Below are 24,133 nucleotides of genomic sequence, written 5' to 3' on the forward strand. Positions count from 1 at the left end.
GGTAAAATTATTCAATGTATAGGCCATGCTCACTTTAGTTATATTTCCTTTTGGTATGTACCTATGTCTTTCTCATCTGTACCCTGCATTACCTCTTTATTTTATTTCTAAAATTATTTTTATTTTTAATTTTTTTGGAGATGGGGTCTCACTCTGTCACCCAGGCTGGACTGCAGTGGCGTGATCATAGCTCACTGCAGCCTAGAACTCCTGGGCTCAAGAGGTCCTCCCATCTCAGGCTCTCAAAGCCCTGGGATTATAGGTATGAGCCACAAAGCCCAGCTGTCTCTCTATCTTTAATAATAAATTTTTTCTTTATTTACCTTTGTCTGTCTCTTTTATTTGGAGAGTTTCCCCAAATTTCACAAAGTGTGGTTTCTGCTTAATATTTAAGGACGTAATGCCTCTTGATGGGGTTTTGTGTGTGAGCAAGGCTTGCCACCTGTTGTACTTTGTTTTAGAGCAGCTAGGAGGGAGGCTGGGGTCATGCTGTAGTATATCTAGACAGAATGCAAAACTCTTTTCTCAGGGAACTTAACAATGGTTTTTGCAAAAGAAAAATTCTCAACTTCGGTCTGCCAATGTGTGTCAAGAGGAATGCGGGACAGTGTAGGTTCTTCTGTACACGCTTTCAATTAATCCTTTGAATTAATGCATATGTTTCCAGCCTGCCTTTGACTCCCAGCCCTTATCATTATTTGGCCTTTCAGAACTCATCTCTAGGGTTCTACAGGGCAAACTACTTTTCTTTCAGCTAACCCCTACCCTAATGCTCATGGGTTCCCACCATTCAATTCCCCTGCCAGGTTTTATCTTCTACCTAATCTGTCTTCCAGAAATTTGTTGGCATCACTAGCCCATTGAAAACACTTCATTAATTCTTTTTGTTGCTGTGTATTTATACTTTTAAAATATTTGATTACCATAATTTTGTGGGGACTCTGGAGAAGAAGGAGATATATACACATGGGCAATTTGTTAGATTTAGCTGGAAATCCACCATCCATTTTTAAATGCTGATGTGCCAAAGGAAAAAAGCTAGGAAAAAAAATCTTAATGCTATAAGTTGACATGCTTAACTTACATTTCTTTGCCTGTTGAAAGTTGAACCATTTAATTGAAGGAACATGTGCTTTGAGTGTAGGAGTTTCTCTACCCTGATGGGCACAAGAGTCATGTGAGACAAATCATCACTTTAAAAATGTCTATGACAAGATAAAAATGATAGAATTGTTCAATAGGACAAGAATCTCTGACACTCTGGAGGACCTAGGCTAGGGTTACTATGAAGAAAATAGTCTATCCAATGTAGGAACAGTACCAGAGAACAAATGAGGTGGATGCACTTAGAGAAGGGTAGAACAAATATTCATTGATGATATACAATGTGTCAGATACAGAGATACACAGACTAGGGCTGTGGGAATCTCAGATTTTAATTTGTCAACAATGTGTTTTGATTTTTTTGTTTTGTATATTTGCCTCCCCAATTAATTTCACCGGCTTAATCATCTTTACAAGACATTATTTTAAAGAGAAAGCGAACTGATCGAAGTTTTATGCTTCCCTGATTGTGACGAGCTGGTTTATTCTAGCTCTAGTTTCAATGTTCTGGAAAATACTGAAGTACTTCCACCTGGTGGCACTTAGTGACCATTGCAGAACCGAGTAATAGGTTATTCCGTTGGGTTTCTCGAACAAATCTGAGTTACAGCTAGGAACCCTCAACTAACAATTTATGAGAACCTTCTGCTACACATGTGAATTTACATATTTATTCCTTTGCGGCTGAAGGATGGGATGTATACAAAGGAGAATGAACTCCACTACAGTAATGGAAAGAGGTGATAGAAGATGAAACTCCAAAATGTCTATCTGCTACTTGAGTGGAACTCACTAGAATATATCAAATGCAGAGAGAAACATGTGACTAGGCTCTAGTCAAACAATTGTCATCAAATACTTGCTGAGTATATAACACATTTTAGGAGCTGTGCAGGAAACAGTCTTGAGTGGTGAGATGCACTTAATTTCAAGCCTCACTTTCAAAATTTTCAATGGTGAACCTTCTGGACACCAAATGTATAACTCAAGCTATTTTAGAAGTTAGAGAAAGGCTGCCTTCCCAGGTCAGAGAATCAGAAGATTGAAATAAGCCGCTCTCTTTTTTTTTGGACACTGAAATAGGGACTCAGCATGATACAAAGAACATTCTGGACTGTATCCTCCATCTAAGTAAATTGTATTATGTTCCAAAGCTGAGTTTAAACAAAATAGTAAAAATTCAGATGTATTACAAAGCTGATCTAGATTCTTCATCTCAATAAATCTGGGGACTGCTTGTACAAGCAGTAGAAAATTGCTCAAGATAACATCATGAATGCATGTTTCTCATTCTCTTTACTTTTATCTCCTCCTGAAGTGACTCCAGCAATCAGATAAGTAATTAGCAGAGTATGTTTACAAACCGCTGTGAAGGATGAGTTGGGAAACAGAGGCTGAATATACAGTATCTACAAAAGGGAAATGTTCATAGGTAGCAAAAGCTTTTTGAGAAGGCAGGCCATGACGTCATTCAAAGTATAGACAAACTCAGTAAATATTGGTGATTATTACTTACCTATTTGTTCTCCACCTGAAATGCAAAAATTAAAAATTCTGATTGTATCCCAGTATTTGTGAAGGTGTGAGGAAATGGGCACCTTAATATTTACATGAATGCAAATTGGTGGACAATTTTGTGTTACTAAACTTTAACCTGTCAGACTTCTTTATCTGACCATTATCTTTTTAAGCCTTTCCAGGTACACACTCATGTACTTGCACAAAGATGCCCATTTTGTATTGTTTGAAGCAGAAAAAATTAAATGATACTTTAATGTCCATCAACTGAAAAATAGCTAAGTGGATCATAATATGTCAAAACTATGGGCTATATACTGTATTTAAAATAATGAATCTACATATGTTGACGTGAAAATATCTGTAGGATATATTGTTTCAGTGAAAAAAGCAAATTGTAGAACCATATGTAAATATAACTTTAGTAAAGAAACAATAAATAATAAAGCTATGTATTTCAGTGTGTGTTTTATATGTGGGTGTGCACATTGAAAGTGGTTTGGTAGGACACACATCATGCTGACATGGCTACGGCCAGGGTTGGTGTGGCGAGGATAGTAAAGGGAGATTTATGCTCTACCTCTAGCATGTTTCACAATGAAAGAACTTGAGGATTACTTGTATAAATTTAAAATAAATAACAGCTTTCAAATTATTTTAGGAAGTAATATATAAGAGGACAGATAAGGTTGGAAGAATTTTAAAAATTACAAATTGTGGTCTACAGAGGAAATTTCAGAGTCAGCAAGAATCTGGTTTTAACACCCTCATGCTCTTTGCATAAAGCATGATGCATCTTAACCAATTGTTTGAGAAACTCTGTTCTGATTGACAAAAAGTCACGTGGGATATTGACTCCTTTTCTGATATCCCAACCAACCTACCAGTACAATAATACCAAGGACCTGTCAAGTAGTGTTAGGACCCAAGACATGGAAAGCAGCACTATGGAAATACAGTCTTCAGAATCAGGTGGCATCGTTATATTCTGTGACTTACATATTTTCTGACTTTCCTGACTGTAAATCTTAACACCTTGTTGATGATCACCATTATTCTCTTTTGCAGATATGAGCTATCTTTACTCATCCACACGAGCATTTCCTGTTGGAAACATAAAAGTCATCCTAGAACCATGAAATTTCCATTTTCTAAGAACCTTTCCTCTATTCTCCAACTTCACCAATTCAGGCATTCCTACAGTCTCCTGGTTATTTCAGACTTAACCTACATTTATCTCAAAAACACAGACAATAAGCATCTAGTGTACTACTTCATCTACTATGGAAACTGTATCTCGGTTTTATTTTACTTTATTCTATTCAAAAAGTATTTACTAATATCCACTATAATAGTCACTTTGTTAGGCACCATGAATAGTTCAGTACGAGGCTATGATATGATTATCAGCTTCTTTGCCTCCTCTTTTTCTTTCAAAGTATGTATTCTCCCTATTATTTTTAAATGACAATCTGCCTTTTAGCTTTAGAGACTTAAAATCTTGTCTGATCCTGCAATATCATCTTATTCCAGAATTCCTCTGCCAATTCACCACTCAAATATTCTGGCTGATGGTTAGAGAGTATATTACTGGAGGCAGGTTGGTTAGAAAGTTCTTGCAAACTTTGATTCAAATCTGTCTTAGCTGCACCTTCTAGCTGTTCTTAATCCTCAGAGGCAAGGACACATTTACAACCTTGAGAAGGGAAGAATACTGCATATGCCTCATATGCCAATCGCCATTAATAGCCTTCTTTAAGGCAATCTGTCAGGGACTACTATATTTATGTCAATGGTTGGCCAAACCTCTTCACCTTCTCTTGCTCCCATTGTGAAAAATGTTTGAAGTCTATTTCCTAAGGTGAAAGAGTTTCTAAATCTCAGGGGGGTCAGCCTCTGCCTTGTCCTTTTCAGGAATGAGGTTTCAGCCCTTTCTGAGAATCAGGGAAGCTTTTAGGCATGGTAGGTATAAGAACAAAGTGGTTAAGTAACAGGCTCCCAAGCTAGAGGGGCTCCTCCACACAGTAGCATTATATATATTATTGTTCCTTTCTCCGTTTTCATTTTTTTTAAATCTATGAAAGGAAGAAATAATAGTAACTCCCTCATGGGATTATGTTAAGGCTTATATGAGATAACCCACATATTCAATTTAGTGCCTGACATGGAGTCAATGCTTAACTCAATAAATGGAAGCTATTGATAGTGTCATGGGGTGAATAAAAGAGCATGCATGGGCAGGGAAGGGGAGGATTTATAATCACGGTGAAGGGTTGTGAGGATAACAACTTTTTTTAACTTTTATTTTAAGTTCAGGGGTACATGTGCAGGTTTTTATATAGATAAACTTGTGGTATTAAGCCTAGTACCCATTAATTATTTTTCCTTATTCTCTCTCTCTTCCCAACCTCCACCCTTTGTCAGGCCCCAGTATCTGTTGTTCCCCAATATGTGTCCATGTTTTCTCATCACTTAGCTCTCACTAATATGTGAGAACATGCAGTACTTGGTTTTCTGTTTCTGTATTAGTTTGTTAAGGATAATGGCTTCCAGCTGCATCCAAATACCTGCAAAGTACATCATCTCATTCTTTTGTATGGCTGCACAGTATCCCATGGTGTATGTACTACAGTTTCTTTATCCAGTCTACCATTGGTGGTTATTTAGGTTGATTCCATGTCTTTGCTATTGTGAATAGTGCTGCAACAAGTATATGTGTACATGTGTCTTTATGACAGAACAATTTATATTCTTCTGGATATATTATATCCAGTAATCGAATTGCTGGGTCAAATGATATTTCTGTTTTTAGGTCTTTGAGGAATCACCATTCTGTTTTGTACAATGGTTGTACTAATTTACACTCCCACCGACAGTGTGTAAGCATTTATTTTTCTCCACAACCCTGCCAGCATCTGTTGTTTTTTGACTTTTTAAGAATAGCCATTCTGACTGGTGATAGTTGGTATCTCATTGTGGTTTTGATTTGCATTTCTGTAATCATCAATGAGGTTGAGCTTTTTTTCATATTCTTGTTGGCCACATGTATGTCTTCTTTTGAAAAGTGTCTCTTCATGTCCTTTTCCCACTTTGTAATGGAGTATTTTTTTTCTTGTAAATTTAAGTTCCTTATAGATGCTGGATATTAGACCTTTGTCAGATGCAGTTTGCAAAAATTTTTTCCCATTCTGTAGGTTGTCTGTTCACTCTCTTGATAGTTTCTTTCACTGGGCAGAAGCTCTTCGGTTTAATTAGATCCCATTTGTCAATTTTTGCTTTTGTTGCAACTGCTTTTGGTGTGTTTTTCATGAAATTTTTGCCTGTTCCTATGTCCAGAATGGTATTGCATAGGTTGTCTTCTAGGATTTTTATAGTTTTGGGGTTTACATTTAAGTCTTTAATCCATCTTGAGTTAATTTTTGTATATGGTGTAAGGAAGGGATCCAATATCAATCTTCTGCACATGGCTAGCTAGTGGATAACATTTTTTAAATGAATTAAAAAAAACAGTCGGCTCAAATTAGGCACAAATTAGCCTAATACATTTTTATTTTCCTTCAAATTCCTCTTTGTCTTCATAAATACCAATTCTGCTCCTTTACTTGTGTGTATTTATGATTTATACAGCTCATAGATGCTTCTGGTAGGATAAATCGATCTGTTTTTCCAGTAGTTCTAGACAGTTGGCCTCTGATGCCAACATGTTAGGAATGCAAAATTGAAGACCATAAGACATGCAGTGCAGTCTTCTGTCTCTGGTTGGGACATTAAAAAATGAAGTGAGGTCTCAGTTGTGAAAAATAGGGTTTTGAATTGTTGTTAGGCCTTCTTTAGGTACAGTAATATCCATGAAGATAGAATGCTCAGCATTTTCTTTAGCACCTGAGTTGATGAGGAAGAAGCATGAATACAGACATAAACAGCATGGTTTCATTGCTATGTGAACTTGAAGGTAGTTTAGGCTAACACTGCTCTCTAATACTATTCTCAGCTACTTCAAACTGTGTTCACACATATATCACCACATGAGACCTGGTTTCTCAAGTACCTGTTGATGCTGTCCTTCCCAGATTAAATTCCTAAAAATGTGCCTCTGTAATTCAAATAAAGGGAAGTGACTACATTTCACTCTTTTGTGGTAAAGGATAACTTTCAGCCATCAAATACTTGAAGGAGATACTAATATAGCAAATGAAAAGAAAGCAAAGCATAGTGAGCATACTAGATTTATGACAAGAAAATTAAACTACTTATTTCCCCTTTACCTTTAAGATCTGTAGTTTGTAGAGGTCTTTAGACACCAAGGTCATAAGAATGTTCTCATATATATGTAAAATTTTGTGGTATAAATTCTGAAACACAAAAACATTGCACAGTCAGCCAGACTTAGATAAAATTTTACCTAATGTCTACAGTTTTTTTTTCTTGCTTAAAAGTTACTTTTAATTGGGTTTCAATTCCTTGAACATAAATCAGTGACACAGAAAATACTTAAAATCAAATTGTAAAATGCCACACATATTTAAAGAATTTTAGCATTATCTCAGATATTAAAAAATGTACAAAGAAAAAGACAAATGAAAACATAAAAATGTAATTCTCTTTGAGAAGTAGAATGAGTATTTTTTAGTGACTTTCTATAATATTTAAATTTTCTACAATAAGCATCTACCATGTTTATAGGAGGAAAAGCTATATGTTTAATTTTATAAAAAATTGCTTTTCCATGTTTATGAATGCTGCATTTCCTCAACATTCTTTGTGCTTAAATGTAACTTTGCTTGAGAATTCAATATGTTGGATTTATTTTCACTGGATGTGTGATTTTGAGTTCATTTTCAAAAAGAACATAGCCCTGGCTAATAGTTTTGTCCCCCTATTTATAAGAAGTTTTATTTCCTATTCTAATGGTGAACATTTAGAAAAATTCTCACCTCTAAAATTTTAAATTTTCTCTTGCCTTAGCTATTTTTAGATTATTCTTTTAGTGCTTGTTTTGGGATACTCTTGTACGTATACTTTTCAATTTTCCACTGTCTTTTAGAATGTAATTCATGAATATATTTTATTCTAACTCTTGCTTTAAGTTCATTGAAAGCAATAATTTGTGAATATCCACCTGAATAGTTGTGATGGAAGTAGACAGTAATTGCTATTTTAAGTGCTGCTACTTACTACTATCTATGTAAAAAAAAAATAGACTTTTATGCCTTTGTGATTTGAAATAGGTTGGAGAAGACTCAAGCATGATGTGACTTGGTTCTTATTTTAGCTGACACCTACAAGTTATCCAAACATCTTATTTAAATATAATTCAGGCAAGACACAGTGCCACACACCTATAAGCCCAGCAATTTGGGAGGCGAAGGTGGGAGGATTGCTAGAGTTCAGGAGTTTGAGACCAGCTTGGACAACATAGTGAGACCTCATCTCTATAAAACAAAACAAAAATTAGCCAGGTATGGTGGTGCATGTCTGTAGTCCTAGCTACTTGAGAGGCTGAGATGGAAGGATTGCTTGAGCCCAGAAGGTGGACACTGCAGTGAGCCAAGATAGTGCCACTGAACTCTAGTTTGGGTGACGGAGCAAGACCCTGTCTCAAACAAAACAAAACAAAACAAAATCCAATATTGAATACATTTTATATGTAAATAGATGGAAACAGTAAGCTTTATTGTTCCACACACTATGTAGGTACTAGAAATTGTATGCTATGTGGGTATTGGAAATTTCCATGTGTGAGTAGCTGATATATAAAATATATGGAACATTAATAAACATGGGGCATTTGGATGTTGAAATGCTATATAACAACACATTTTTTATTCCTTTCTAGTATTGGAAGAAGACTTTTATTTAACTCAGAAGTTATTTTTCTTCTCCCAACTACCAGAGTGGTCTTCACCAGTAAAAATAAAAGTATCTCTGGGTATCCTCAGGTAGCCACTCAGGAATATTTGGAAGAAGTACAGTTGGAAAAGAACGGCACATCTGGGAAAAATAGCAGCCTATAAATCTGTGTTAGGGATATAGGATATAGCTGAGAAAGTTTCTAATTAAAGTCACCTTGCATCAATTGCAGATGAGGCTGAAATTCTCTGAGATTTGTATAGAAGCTCTTATAAAAAGAAATAATTAGCCTGATAGTTTTGCATCTGAGTGTTCTAGGTTCTCTCCACAAACTGAAGAAAGGAGAGAGGTGGCTAGGCTGAGACCTCACTTTATACCGTATGCCATGAATTTCTTCTCTAGCTTATAGAGCAAGTTCACTGTATAGCAATGCTGAAGAAATGTAGACCACAGATGTTTGCTAATCTTGCTATAGGATTCTTTCTACTTCCATCTTTCTGTGTTCCTATTCTATTCTTTGAAGCACTTGCCAGCAAACTCCCTATTCTTGCTAAACCAATTAGCCAAAAATATCTTTGCCTATTTGCTCCTACAAATCCTATAGAATCCATTAAAATCCCATGGGTTGTAGAACTCACAAGGAGTCCAGTGGTATAGATTAGTGCACTGACTGTTATAACTAAAAAGAGTGAAGAGGAGGACCCTAAAGATTATCACCTGCTGAGACACATTCTTCAGGATTGCTGTGATGTGTAATAACATCCTATAATGATTAAAGGAAGAAAAATTTTACCTGCATGTCCTCAGTGTCCTCATAACTGCTCCCCATTTCTTTCACTTTGTCCAGACTTGGCATGACAACCAGCATTCCAAAGGATGACTCTATTATCTTCAACTGAGATTCAAACTGCAGTAAGGGATCCACAAAGCTGACAAGAAAAACGAGCAATTATTAATGATGAGAAAACAAATATAATAGAAATTTAGTGGCCTTTTTTTTTCTTTTCTATTTATTTATTTATTTTTTTGAGACAGAGTCTCACTCTGTCGCCCAGGCTGGAGTGCAGTGGTGCCATCTCGGCTCACTGCAAGCTCCACCTCCCGGGTTCATACCATTCTCCTGCCTCAGCCTCTTGAGTAGCTGGGACTACAGGCGCCCGCCACCATGCCCGGCGAATTTTTTGTATTTTCACTAGAGACGGGGTTTCACCATGTTAGCTAGGATGGTCTCGATCTCCTGACCTCGTGATCTGCCCGCCTCAGCCTCCCAAAGTGCTGGGATTAGAGGCGTGAGCCACCGTGCCCAGCCCAGCCATTTCTTAGTGATAAGCGAAAATGAGGTTCAGCTTTTGGCTTTGTATGACAGATGAGTCTTAAATATTCTCTTAAAAATGATAATAATGTTTTAAAAATAAAGGAATTAATTTCTTTGTAAATATTATCTATAAACAGTTATTTAGAAATCAGAATATATTTCTCTATAAACATAATAATGCAAAGAGTGGTTACATTCCCAGCCAAGTCCACAAAGCCATGCTAAGCTTTAAACAGTTGAACTATATTACTGCCACAGTTTCTGTAATCAATGATAATATGTTTTTCACATCTTAGTATTTCTTACATTGAGATGCATCTTCAAATTGATGGCAAATGAAGCTTGCCTCAGCAGCTAGAAAGATTATCTGCTTGTCTATGCAATACAGAAAGACTGGGAAAGAGTATAAGAAAGAAATAATAGTCGCCAAATTATGATGGTGAAATTTGGAGTAATTTCTTATTTTTCACAATTACATGTTTTTAAAGATATAACATTTTAAATACATCCAATTAGTGAAATAAAAGAGCATGATAGCTTATCATACCTGGAGTTCACAGCCAGGATCATGGATTCATTACTTAACAGGCCTGAGTATGCATCCAATAGGCTGCTAACTTTATGTGCCTAAGTACCACGTTAAAAAAAAAAAAAGAATTAATGATTACAGAGCAGTGAGACTCATAATAGCACATGTACTTCTTCCTTTTACAGAGACTAAAGGAACCAAATCAGACTGGAAAACATGCTCAAGAGTTCATAGAAGTGTTGAGACCAAACTGTAATTTAAATCTACAATAGTATGTTTGCCTAAGTGGAGGTCTTTTACAGTCAACCACTATGCTTGTATAATTTGCATTCCCAGACAGCATTTTGTAAGGTGTGCTCTTTACCGGATGAACTTCTGTACACCACTATAACTATTAAGTCCCATCTACACAGTGTGAGTCTACCTATAAAAATGCCAGCAGGGCCGGGCGTGGTGGCTCACGCCTGTAATCCCAGCACTTTGGGAGGCCGAGGCAGGGGGACCATGAGGTCAGGAGATCGAGACCATCCTGGCTAAAATGGTGAAACCCCGTCTCTACTAAAAATAGAAAAAAATTAGCTGGGCGTGGTGGCGGGCGCCTGTAGTGGGCAACTTAAGTCAGGCCTTATTAAAGAATGACTAAACTCACACTATGGAATGAGAATTTAGCCTTTATAAGTGGTAATTAAAGGGATTCCACTAACAATTTATCATTCTTTTTTTCCAAGAAACTGGACAACTATACCTCCAACAGCCAAAACAATCTTAAGAAAGAACATGGAGGTATTACAGTTATGATTTCAAGCTATAATACAAAATTTTAGTAATTAAAATTGTAGGGACTGCTATAAAAACAGACTCATGACAAATTGAATGAAATAAAAAGCCCAGAAATAAATCCATTAATTTATGGTCAAGTAATCTTTGATAAGGGAGCCAAGAATTCACAATGGGCAAAGGACAGTCTCTTCAGTAAATGATGTTGGGAAAACTGAATGTCCATAAGCAAATAAATGAAATGGGACCCTTATCTTTTACCATATACAAAAGTTGATTTGAAATGGGTTAAAGACAAATGCAAAGATGTGAAACTGTAAAACTCTTAGAAGAAAACATACGGAAAGAGCTTCTTTACATTAGTTTCGGCAAAGATTTTCTGGACATGACGTAAAAAGCACAGGCAACAAAAGCAAAATCAAACAAGTGGGAATACATCAAACTAACAAGCTTCTGCACAGCAAAGAGAACAATTAATAAAATTAAAAAGACAACCTATGGAATGGGATAAAATATTTGTAAAACATAGATAAGGGGTTAATATCCAAAATGTGTAAGAAACTCATACAATTCAATGGCAAAAAAAAAAAAAAAAAAAAAAGCAGATAATCCAATTACAAATGGGCAAAAGACCTGAGTAAAATTTTTCCAAAGAATACATACAAAAAGCAGTCCCTCTGAGAACTGGAACAAGACAAGGATGCCCCCTCTCACCACTCCTCTTCAACATAGTACTGGAAGTCCTAGCCAGAGAAATCAGGCAAGAGAAAGAAATAAAGGGCACTCAAATCTGTAAAGAAGTCAAACGGTCACTGTTTGCTGACGATGTGATCGTTTACCTTGAAAACCCTCAAGACTCCTCCAGAAAGCTCCTAGAGCTGATAAAAGAATTCGGCAAAGTTTCCAGATACAAGATTAATGTACACAAATCAGTAGCTCTTCTATATACCAACAGCGACCAAGTGGAGAATCAAATCGAGAATTCAACCCCTTTTACAATAGCTGCAAAAAAAAAAAAAAAAAAAAGAAAAAGAAAAACAAACCAACAACAACTTAGGAATATACCTAACCAAGTAGTCAAAAGACCTCTGCAAGAAAAACTGCAAAACACTGCTGAAATAAATCATAGGTGACACAAACAAAAGGAAACACATCCCATGCTCCTGGATGGGTAGAATCAACATTGTGAAAATGACCATACTGCCAAAAGCAATCTACAAATTCAACGCAATCCCCATAAAAATACCACCAACATTCTTCATAGAATTAGAAAAAAAATTCTAAAATCTATGTGGAACCAAAAAAAAAGCCCGCATAGCCAAAGCAAGACTAAGTAAAAAGAACAAATCTGGAGGCATCACATTATCTGATTTCAAGCTGTACCGTAAGTCCATAGTCACCAAAACAGCATGGTACTGGTATAAAAATAGGCACATAGACCAATGGAACAGAATAGAGAATCCAGAAATAAACCCAAATGCCTACAGCCAACTGATCTTTGACAAGGCAAACAAAAACATAAAGTAGGGAAAGGACACCCTTTTCAACAAATGGTGCTGGGATAATTGGCTAGCCACATGCAGGAGAATGAAACTGGATCCTCATCTCTTACCTTATACAAAAATCAACACAAGATGGATTAAGGACTTAAATCTAAGACCTGAAACTATAAAAATTCTAGAAGATAACATTGGAAAAGCCCTTCTAGACGTTTGTTTAGGCAAAGATTTCATGACCGAGAACTCAAAAGCAAATGCAATAAAAACAAAGATAAATAGCTGGGACTTAATTAAACTAAAGAGCTTTTGCATGGCAAAAGGAATAGTCAGCAGAGTAAACAGACAACCCACAGAGTGGGAGAAAAGCTTCACAATCTATACATCTGACAAAGAACTAATATGCAGAATCTATAACAAATTCAAACAAATCAGTAAGAATAAAACAAACAATCTCATCAAAAAGTGGGCCAAGGACATGAATAGACAATTCTCAAAAGAAGATATACAAATGGCCAACAAACATATGAAAAAGTGTTCAACATCACTAATGATTAGGGAAATGCAAATCAAAACTATAATGCAATACCACCTTACTCCTGCAAGAATGACGGTAATCAAAAAATCAAAAAACATTAGATGTTGGCATGGATGTGGTGATCAGGGAACACTTCTACACTGCTGGTGGAAATGTAAAGTAGTACAGCTGCTATGGAAAACAGTGTGGAGGTTCCCTGAAGAACTAAAAGTAGAACTACCATTTGATCCAGCAATCCACACTACTGGGTATCTACCCAGATGAAAAGAAGTCATTATTTGAAAAAGAAACTGGCACATGCATGTTTATAGCAGCATGATTCACAATTGCAAAATCATGGAACCAACCCAAATGCCAACCAACAAGTGGATAAACAGCGGTATATATATATATATATATATATATATCACATCATATATATATATATACACCACATCATATATATATATATATATATATATATATATATATATATATAAAATGGAATACTACTCAGCTATAAAAAGAAATGAATTAACAGCATTTGCAGTGATCTGGATGAGACTGGAGACTACTATTCTAAGTGAAGTAACTCAGGAATGGAAAACCAAACATCATATGTTCTCTGTGATATGTGGGAGCTAAGCTATGAGGATCCAAAGGCATAAGAATGATACAATGGACTTCGGGGACTTGGGGGAAAAGTGGGAGTGGGGTAGGGATAAAGGCTACAAATATGTTGCAGTGTATACTGCTCAGATGATGGGTGCACCAAAGTCTCACAAATTACCACTGAAGAATTTACTCATGTAACCAAATACCACCTGTACCCCAATAACTTCTGGGAGGAAAGACATATAAATGGTGAATAGGAACGTGAAAAATGCTCAATATTATTAATATAATAGTATTAATTATCAAGGAAATGCAAATTAAAATCACAGTGAGACATTACCTCACACCTGTTAGGATAAGTATTATCAAAAAGATGAAAGATAATAAGAGTTGGTGAGAGTATGGAAAAAAGGAAACCCTTGGATGCATGTAAACCCTTGGCATGAATGTAAATTGGCATGAAAACAACCACATGGGAAAACAGTTTGGAGATTTCTAAAAAATTAAAAATAGAACTACATATGATTCAGCAATCCTATTTATGGGTATTTATCCAAAGAAAATAAAAGCAGGATATCAAAGAGACATCTTTACTCCCATGTTCATTGCAGCATATTCACAATAGTCAAGATATGGAATCAACCTAAGTGTCCTCTGATAGATGAATTGATACAGAAAATATAAAATCAGATATTGAAGAGTCCCGAAATTCAAAGCTGTCAAATTGTAAAATTTCTTAATAATTTACAATTCAATATGTAGCTAATGGGAGTCTCATAAAGAAAGAATGGAGAAAATATGAAGAGAAAAATTATCCGATCAATAGTGTAGTATAATTTCTCAGAGATAAATGGCTGGAGCATTTGGATTGGAAATGTGTGAGTGCCCAGTATATTTGAATTAAAAAAATACCTAGAGACATTTTTATAAAATTCCAGGTTACCAAAAATAAAGATAAATCTTAAAGGCTTCTACAGAAAGAATCCAGGTGACAAAGGCTAGAGAATCAGACCACCATCATGTTTTCATCAGTCATAACGGATGCCACAAAACAATGTAAGTTATGCATTCAATTTTTTTTTTAAGAGAAAATGACTTGTGACCTAGAGAAATGGCCGAAATAATAACTGGTGATGACTCTCTTCACGATGCATCTTTCTTTTTCTTTCTTTTCTTTTCTTTCTTTCTTTCTTTCTTTCTTTCTTTCTTTCTTTCTTTCTTTCTTTTTCTTTCTCTTTCCCTTTCTTTCTTTCTTTCTTTATTTCTTTCCTTTCTCTCTCTTTCCTTCTTTCTTTCTTTTCTTTCTCTTTCTTTCTTTTGTCTCTCTCTCTGTCTCTCTCTCTCCCTCCCCTCCCCTCCCTCCCCTCCCTCTCTCCTTCCTTCCTTTCTCTTTCCTTTTCTCTTTTCTTTTCTCTCTTTTCTTTTCTCTTCTTTTCTTTTATTTTCTTCTTTTCTTTTCTTTCCCTAATCTACATTGTGTGGCTTTTAAAAATAAGAACATACCATTTTTGTAAAACTATAAAAGCATTTGAAATTGATCATATATTCACTTCATGAAGAAAATCTCCTTAAGCTCTGAAAGTTAAAAACTGTGTGGGTCAATGCTACAAGACTTTATGTTACAAACATAAGAATGGGACAAAAGACGTTTAATACAACTAGATGAATTTATACTTTACCTCACACCTACACAAAATAGATCATAAATATAAATGTAAGGCTAAAACTATAAAACCTTTAGAAGAAAACAGCCATTTTTGGTTAGGAAAAGTTTTTTTTTGTTTTTAGATGCAACACTAAAACCATGGCCCAAAAAGAGAAAAAAATGGTAAATTGGACTTGATAAAAACTAAAACTTCTTGCTCTTCAAAAGATACCATTAAGAAAAATAAGACAAACCATATACTGAGAGAATACATTTGCAAATCATACATTTTACACTCTAACAATACTATTTATAAAATACTTCAAAAGATATTGTATGAAGTCTGCATGTAGAAAAAAACTTTACTAAATATTCAAATAAGTAGAAAGAAAACATGTTTCTAATGATAAGACAATAGTTTAAGGAAGTATTCATAAATTAATCTATAAATTCAGTGTTTCAAATCAAAATGCCAAGAGAAATTCTGGAAGGAATTTGACAAGTGTATTTCAAAGTTCCTCTGAAAGTGTGAATAATTAAAAGTAGCTAATACATTTTTGAAAAACAAAAATAATTGGATAGATTACAAAAGATTTTGTGTTATACATCTGAGCTATCTGTAGTAAAGATTTGTCTGATACCTCCTTCACTGCTATAATTTGATGTGTTGCATTGCCTACCTCTGTTGAAGTCAAAAGCTGCTGCTTGCTGCTGCTGCTGCCTCTGCCATCTGTCAAAGGCATTGATACTGTTGCTAGTGCTTCTTTTTTTAAATATAGATATATATATTTTATTATACTTTAAGTTCTAGGGTACATGTGCGCAACGTGCAGGTTTGTTACATATGTATCCATGTGCCATGTTGGTGTGCTGCACCCATTAACTTGTCACTTACATTAGGTATATCTCCTAATGCTATCCCTCCCCCCTCCCCCAACCCCACAACAGGCCCTGGTGTGTGGTGTTCCCCTTCCTGTGTCCAAGTGTTCTCATTGTTCAATTCCCACCTATGAGTGAGAACATGCGGCGTTTGGTTTTCTGTCCTTGCGATAGTTTGCTGAGAATAACGGTTTCCAGCTTCATCCATGTCCCTACAAAGGACATGAACTCATCATTTTTTATGGCTGCATAGTATTCCATGGTGTATATGTGCCACATTTTCTTAATCCAGTCTATCATTGTTGGACATTTGGGTTGGTTCCAAGTCTTTGCTATTGTGAATAGTGCCGCAATAAACATATGTGTGCATGTGTCTTTATAGCAGCATGACTTATAATCCTTTGGGTATATACCCAGTAATGGGATGCATGGGTCAAATGGTATTTGTAGTTCTAGATCCCTGAGGAATCACCACACTGACTTCCACAATGGTTGAACTAGTTTACAGTCCCACCAACAGTGTAAAAGTGTTCCTATTTCTCCACATCCTCTCCAGCACCTGTTGTTTCCTTACTTTTTAATGATCACCATTCTAACTGTTGTGAGATGGTATCTCATTGTGGTTTTGATTTGCATTTCTCTAATGACTAGTGATGGTGAGCATTTTTTCATGTGTCTGTTGGCTGCATAAATGTCTTCTTTTGAGAAGTGTCTGTTCATATCCTTCACCCACTTGTTGATTACAGTCCCATGGCTGCTGTAACCCATTAGCAAAAGAGCCAGCTTCTGCGCAAAAGGTGCTCTCACTTTATAGCTAAAGCCACAGGTGACTGAATTCACTCTCATCATTTTCAGATGGTCATTGTTTTGCTCTTTTACAACAGCCCTGTCTTTATAGGACTTAGCAGCTGGGACTGTGCTATTAATATAGTGAAAAGCACTGATCAACCTCTCATACTAGCCCACTGTCTTTGAATCACATTCACACACCTTGATAATCTTCAGCTAGGAGATGTCTTTCCCTGCAGGCTCTTCCATCCTGCTAGTCCTGCCTTATCTTGAGTGGCCCAGACATGCCTCAATGCTAGCAATGACTCAGTTTCTACCTCAAGCAAGTTTATGTTTTGTTTCCAATGAGCCATTTGACTATCTCCTTCTCTTTCCCTGCAACTCCTATTTCCAATCTAAGTCTGTGTCACTCTTTTGAATATAACTGGGTTTCTGAAGCTGACCTTTTCCACAGCTAAGAGAAATGTAGATTCTGTTGCTGAAAAACAAATTAAGGCCTGGAATGGTAGTCCAGTTTTTGCTTTCTTAGAACCACAGTTTTACTATGCATGCTTAGGAGCTGGTTCACTAACTCCCATTATTCCTGTAGAGACAAATTGATGGAGTTAATTAATTTGTTTCTGTAATTGGAATGCCATAACTAACTCTTTGCACTTTCTGAATTTTCTGTGCACTTTATATTTTCAACAAAACTCCTTATCATACTATTGGCAATAGTGTTTGGACAATTCTACTTCTCTAACAGTGTATACATCTAACTAGATCAAAATTTACTGTGGTCATCTCTAACTGATGGCAAATCTCTATTTTAAAATTCCTTCAAATCCACATAGGAAGACATCCTTCAATTTATTCATTAGGAACCCCCTCCCACACTAGGGAAAAAAAGAGAAATTTTCAGTGGCTTAGAGACAAAGAAAAACAATTCGATGATATAAAAATAAAGGCTAAAAGAAAATAAAGAATAAAAATTAAGACAAAATGGAGGATTTAAGGGTGAGGGACATTTACAAACGTGCATAGTAAACAGCACCTTTATGAGAGCAAAAGATGGATTGTAAATATATAGACTATATCAAAATATAGACATAGTTTGATCCAGCAATAAAACTTAGATTATTCATAGAAGCATGTTTTTGAATGGACTTTTAAAGTAGTACACCGTATTTATTTGTTTGAACATGTAAAAAGGTAATATACATGCATGTGCAGTACAGTACAAAAGAGTAAACAGTGAACAATGTTTTCAAGTCTTCCCCTTCTCTAGCTCCCATCCCCTAATTTCCATCCCCAGAATCTACAGTTGTTACTGCTTTCCTGTGCATTCTCCTAGCAATAGAATATGCAGATATAAGAATGTTAATGATACTCTTTTGTGAGCAGTTTTAGCCTCTAAGGTATATATACAGGAATTGGTTCTATGTTTTCCTGTAACTGCTGCCACTGTGCTCTGTCCCTCTTCTCTGCCAACTCCCTTGCCCTGTCTTTCCCTGATAGATGGCTGTCTCCTTTATGGACTATTCTAAGTCTGATTTCATGAATTCTCCATCTTTTTTTGGTTATTAATACAGTCTCATAATTATTGTTAGTACTAAATCTTGCTTATTTAAAATCTTCAACTTTATTGTTTGTTCAAAAGTCTTCCTTGATACCCAGAGCAGGCAAGGATTTTGGTTTTAGGGCAAACACAGTATAGCTTGGTGCTCAGACCAGCAACTCTGCAGCCAGGATCTATGAGTTTATAACCTCGTTCTGCCACTTGCTAGCTATGTGACTATAAGCAGGTCACTTTCTGCCTCTGTTTCCCCATTTTCAAGGCAGTACCCCACAGGGCTGTTGTGAGAATTAAATGAGTTATTCATTTAGAGCACTTAGAGCATTCCTAACACGTTATGGGTACTATATAAGTTTCAGCTGTTTTTACTGTCATTGGAATGGGGAAGGGATTTCCCTCTCTCATACCTCTCTGTACTCTGTTCCCTTTCTCATCTTCCTTGTCTTTGTATCTCTGGGGTTGTAGGTGGCTGAGGAATTGGGGGAAATATGTTTCCTTTTTGGTCCATCCATGAAAGAATTTATTGTCCCCTTCCTGTTGGTGATTTGTTCTGGCAAGCAGGTGGTGCCCCCAACAGCTCTGCTGATGAAGAACTCAATTTACTAGGAGAGTGTCACTTTCAAGGTCCAGCTACATGTTCTGGAAGCCCCCCACTGTGCTGTGTTTTGGTTTTTTGTTTTTAAATTTTGAAACACTAGCCCACTTGACCCAGGTGCAGGAGTTCCCAACAGCCATCCGCCCTCAATTATACACTTCAACTCAGATGTCTGTTATTACTTGTAAGGAGTATCTTTGCATTTCATCACCTATAATTTTGTTGGAGCAACACCACTCTCTTGATTAAGTAAGTCACCAAGGTTTTGAACTTTTTAGCAAAGCGTAAAGGAACTTTTATGACTAAGTCTGTGCTTACCTCTCTATCCACAACTCCTATCATTTCCTCTTGACTAGTCTTCATTCTAGATACACATTTTGTCTTAGATGGATGCTGCAGGGTGCTGTTTAGACCACCCCTCTCCATTTCGGTACTGAAATACTCTTTCCACAACTTGTGGAAATGTTGGCAGCTGAGAGTTTTTAGATAAATATTCTTGAGACTTCCCTTAGCCAAAGAGCCTTCCTACCTAAGATCACATCCCTTCTCTGGGAGCAAGCTACATCTAATGACTAGTTGACATGGGGAAATAAAGACCAAACCTCCTTGCCTCAAAGAGGGTCAACTTTGAAAGGTCATTCCAGTTCCAGAGCGCCCTGCAGAAGTAGCTGAGACCTATCTTGCAAGTGCATTGCAGTTCAACACCTCCTTGTACATAATCCTGCTTCCTTCACTTTGCCTCTACTACTAATCCCCAAGTATTGATCCAAAGAGCACATCCACTGTTATTTTAGAGTCTGCTTCCTGGGGAACCATAGCTAAAATCTATAATTCTACAAATGTATGTTGCTTTTTCTTTCTCCACGCCTTTACAGGTGTACAGAAGTACATTCCTCTTCTTGGAATGTACTTCACCTTCATCTAGGCATTCTACTCATCTTTCTAAGTCCAGCTCAAATCTTCTCTGGCCCAAGTCACATTTGAATGTCCCTCCAAATATAGTTCTATCACTTCCTGAATATTGTAACTTCTTCATAACTTATAACAGTTTCTAACTACTGAATTTTTTTTAAATCTCTCCCATTGGACTATAAGCAATTTGGGGCTAGTGTTTGAGTTTTATTCTACTTTGTTTCTCAAAAAGATAGCATAATATTTAATGCATAGCAGATTCTCAGTAAATATTTGTTGAATAAATGAACGAGTGATTGAGTGAGTGTAATGCTAAACTGCATCTTTCTGACTCTATGGACTATACAAATGGGAAAAGATTAAATGATCCTGTTTAATAGAATATGGTTTTATTAACAACTCTCCTCATGTCCTGGCTGGAAAAATCAATTTGTCCACCAAATGTTATCAATGTTTTGCTTTAATTATCAGCGACTTCGACCTATGGATTATGAACGAAGTCTATAAAAGTTTTAATATCCACACTGAAGCATTTCTTTTCTAAAGGTAGAAGATTACATATTTTCTTATGGTAGCCCTCCCCTGTTTCTTCTGTGTTAATTTGGATGTGGATTAAAATGACGGTAGGGTCTATTAGAGGTTCAGAATTTTAAAACAATTTTGAAAAATGACTGGATGAATATCCACCAAGACAATACTGTGCTACACACTGCAGAGAACACAAAGATGAATAATCACAATCTCTGCTCTCAAGAGATCAAAGACAAGAAATCTGCCAAAGGCCTAGAAAACAGTAAGATAAATGGAAAAGGAAAGACACAAACTAGAATGGCTCTCAAATAAGGAAATAATATCATTCAATCAGAGACTAGGTAGAAGGGCTTCACTTTGACGGGAAGGGTTTCCACAGTGATGATGGAAGGGAAAATATGAGTGAGGAGACTATCCTAGAGACCAGTCAGTTGATGGAGGATGGGTGGGATAACTAGTAGGATGGGTAAAAAGTTTCATCCTTTTAAATTAGTACTGAAGGTCATTTTCAGGAGCATGAGAGAGTGAAGAAGAAATGACGCTGCAGGGACATACAGGTAAAAACAATTTTTAACCAAATTGCCTTTTTTTCTCCTTTCTCCCCCAACACATTGTACTTTAAACATTACTTGTAACATCCTTGTAATGGAAACAGTAAAAAGTTATTTTTTCCAAGAGAATTCAGTTACGTTGATATCCTTATAGAATATCACTTACCATGTGGTGCCATTTCACACTGTTTTGCAGAATCTGGAGACTACTCTCTAGCCAGAAAGAAGGAGATTAGTTAAAAAGGAATGAACATAGACTCTTATCATCTTAGTGGGGCCTTATTTCCAAACCTGAAGCTACTATGACCTTGATGTCAAAGCCCAACAAGGACGTGCACACACACACTAAAACTATAGACAAATTTACTGTGAGTATTACTGGACGACACTTAACAAAAAAATTAGCAGGCCGGCTATGGCAGCACATTAAAAGAATAAAAGTAGTATTTATTACATAGAGGATGGTTCAATAAAAGAGAATCTATAATACAATTCTCAACATTAATTGCTAAAGAAGAAATTCTACACAATAATTTTTGAGTTCCAAATTTATAAGATTTTAAATATAAACTTGATAACATTTGTAAATAAAATGGCTATGTAGTTCATGTGTTAATGTGATGGATAAAAAAGTCAGTACCAAGTGTAATTAGAAAATAAATAGAAGCCTTCTTATTAAGGTAAAGAATAAAACAAAGATTATCATTACTATCACCATCATTTACCATTTCTGGAAGCACCATCAAATATTATTTAAAAATAGAAATAAATGCATATATTAAAACTGGAAAGGAAAATATAATTTTGTTTGAATTGTAACTTCATAGGAAAAAGTATAAGGGGCTTTTAAATGTTTTAATGTTATCAAAATAATTTAATTAGAAGTGGAGTTATCAGTTACTGAAATGATTGATAAAATTGCCTTATGAAATTTTTAGAAACTGTTATGTTTTCCTTTGCTTGCTTGGGGGAGGTAGCCCTTTGATAATTATTTTATGTCTTCTATTTTAATTGGTATATTTAGATTTTCTAGATCTTCTTTGTTTCTTTTTTAAAAAAAATAACTTTTATTTCAGACCTATAGGAAAGTTGCAAAGACAATAAATTCTCATGTATCCTTCAACCAGTTCCCTCCAATGTTAACTAATATCTTACATAATCATGGCACATTTTTCAAAACTAAGAAATTAACATTATTACAATTACATTAACTAAAATTCAGACTTTATTTGGATTTCACCTATTTTTCCACTAATATCCTTTTCTTGTCCTGGGATCCAGTCCAGGATTCCACGTTGCATTTAGTCAGCGTGTCTCCTCAGTTTGCTCTGATCTCTAACAGTTTAGCAATCTTTCCTTGTTTATGACCTTGACAGTTTTGAAGAGCACTGGTTAGGTATTTTGTAAAATGTACCTCTATTTGGATTTATCTGATTTTTTTTTTCATATAATTAGACTGGGAATATAGGTTTGTGGAAAAAATATTACAGAGTGAATGCCTGCCTGTCTCATCATGAAAAAAATACAAGATTTTGAATTTATTTATTAGTCCTACTATTTTTCTTTTCCTGAATTCATCTTTATATGGGTCATTTTATTTCTGCCTTCCTTAGATTTGTTTTGTTTTATTTTTATAACTTCTTGCTTTCGATACTTGATTTCATTATTCTTATTTTTTTCTGGTTTAGTTTTCTAAGTATTAAAGGCTATAAATTTTTCTCTGTGACCCCTTTGGCTGTATACTATAGGGTTTGATATGTAGTGTTATCAATACTTTGTAATTTCCTATTAATTTCCTCTTTGACCCAAGAATTAAATAGAAAATAGAAAGCTTACTGGACAAGTGGTAGGTTGTTTTTCACTTGTTTCATGAATTCATCATTAGTTTCTAATTTTTTGCATTGTAATCAGAGAATATGTCTTCTATTTCTACTTTCTGGAATTTATACAGAAATTTCTAGCCTAATATTTGGTTACTTTTGTGAATGTCCTATGGGCATTAGGGAAAAAAAGGTACATTCTTTGTTATCATGGTTACAGAATGATGTATAGGTTTCTCTCTGTCATCTGTCACTCATACACACACATATACACAAAAATCCCTTCTCTTATCTCCATCTATTATGTCTTAAAGCCTTACTTGTTTTTGGGTTCCTTGTCAACATGCTGACAGAGGTGAATTAAAGTCTTCTACTACTAATGCTGCAAAAAAGTATCATGTATTAGTACATAAACCAGAAACTTTCCTACAGTTTTGTTTAGCTCTGTCAATATGGATGGTACTATGATATACAGTATGTGGATTGTATTAATTTTCTATAGCTATGCATCAATTTATCACAAATTTAATGGCTTAAAAATACATTGTTATTTCAGTGTCTGTAGGTCAGAAGGTTCAGTCTCAGTTTAGCTGTAGTCTGCTCAGGGTCTCACACAGCTGGACTCAAGATGTCAACTTGGAGTGCTATCTCATTTGAGGCTCAGAGTTCTCTTTCGAGGCCAGTTAGATTGTTGGCAAAATTCAATTGTTTGAGGCTGTCAGATTGAAGAAACTATTACTTTGCTGGCTGCAGCTGAGGGCAACACTCAGCATCTAGAAGCCGTCTGCAGTTTCTTGCCATAAGACCTGTTCCAGAGGCCATCTCACACTGCCAATCTCTGACTTCTGTCTCCAACCTCCAGACCCAGACTTAAAAGACTTACGTGATTAGGGCAGGCCACTCAAATACTCTTCCTTTTAACTCAAAGATAACTGATTAGTAACCTTAATTATAGCTGTACAGTTCCTTCTTCCACGTTATATAACATAATCATGAGAGTGATTTCCCATCATACATCATATTCAGCTTTTCATCCCATACCCTTCCTTCCTAAATATTTCAGCTTCAAGTGGAGGGATTGATATAAGATGTGGATACTAGGGGACAGGAATATTGGGAGCCATCTTAAAATTCT

At 35.8% G+C, this 24,133-nt stretch overlaps 1 protein-coding gene across 1 annotated transcript in view; it reads right to left on the reverse strand.

Moving 5' to 3' along the window:
- MROH9 (maestro heat like repeat family member 9) overlaps nucleotides 1-24,133 on the reverse strand; it is a 63,284-nt gene that overhangs the window by 30,622 nt on the left and 8,529 nt on the right. Inside the window, exons 2-7 of the mRNA XM_003258864.3 lie at nucleotides 23,319-23,380; nucleotides 21,345-21,391; nucleotides 10,335-10,414; nucleotides 9,266-9,401; nucleotides 6,888-6,974; nucleotides 3,622-3,726 (exon numbers count right to left, since the gene is read on the reverse strand). Coding sequence (XP_003258912.2) covers nucleotides 3,622-3,726; nucleotides 6,888-6,974; nucleotides 9,266-9,401; nucleotides 10,335-10,414; nucleotides 21,345-21,391; nucleotides 23,319-23,343 — 480 coding nt within the window. The 5' untranslated portion in view covers nucleotides 23,344-23,380. The remainder of the gene's footprint in view (nucleotides 1-3,621; nucleotides 3,727-6,887; nucleotides 6,975-9,265; nucleotides 9,402-10,334; nucleotides 10,415-21,344; nucleotides 21,392-23,318; nucleotides 23,381-24,133) is intronic.

Source organism: Nomascus leucogenys, chromosome 12 (assembly GCF_006542625.1).
Source record: "Nomascus leucogenys isolate Asia chromosome 12, Asia_NLE_v1, whole genome shotgun sequence".
In the NCBI taxonomy this organism is placed as follows: domain Eukaryota; kingdom Metazoa; phylum Chordata; class Mammalia; order Primates; family Hylobatidae; genus Nomascus; species Nomascus leucogenys.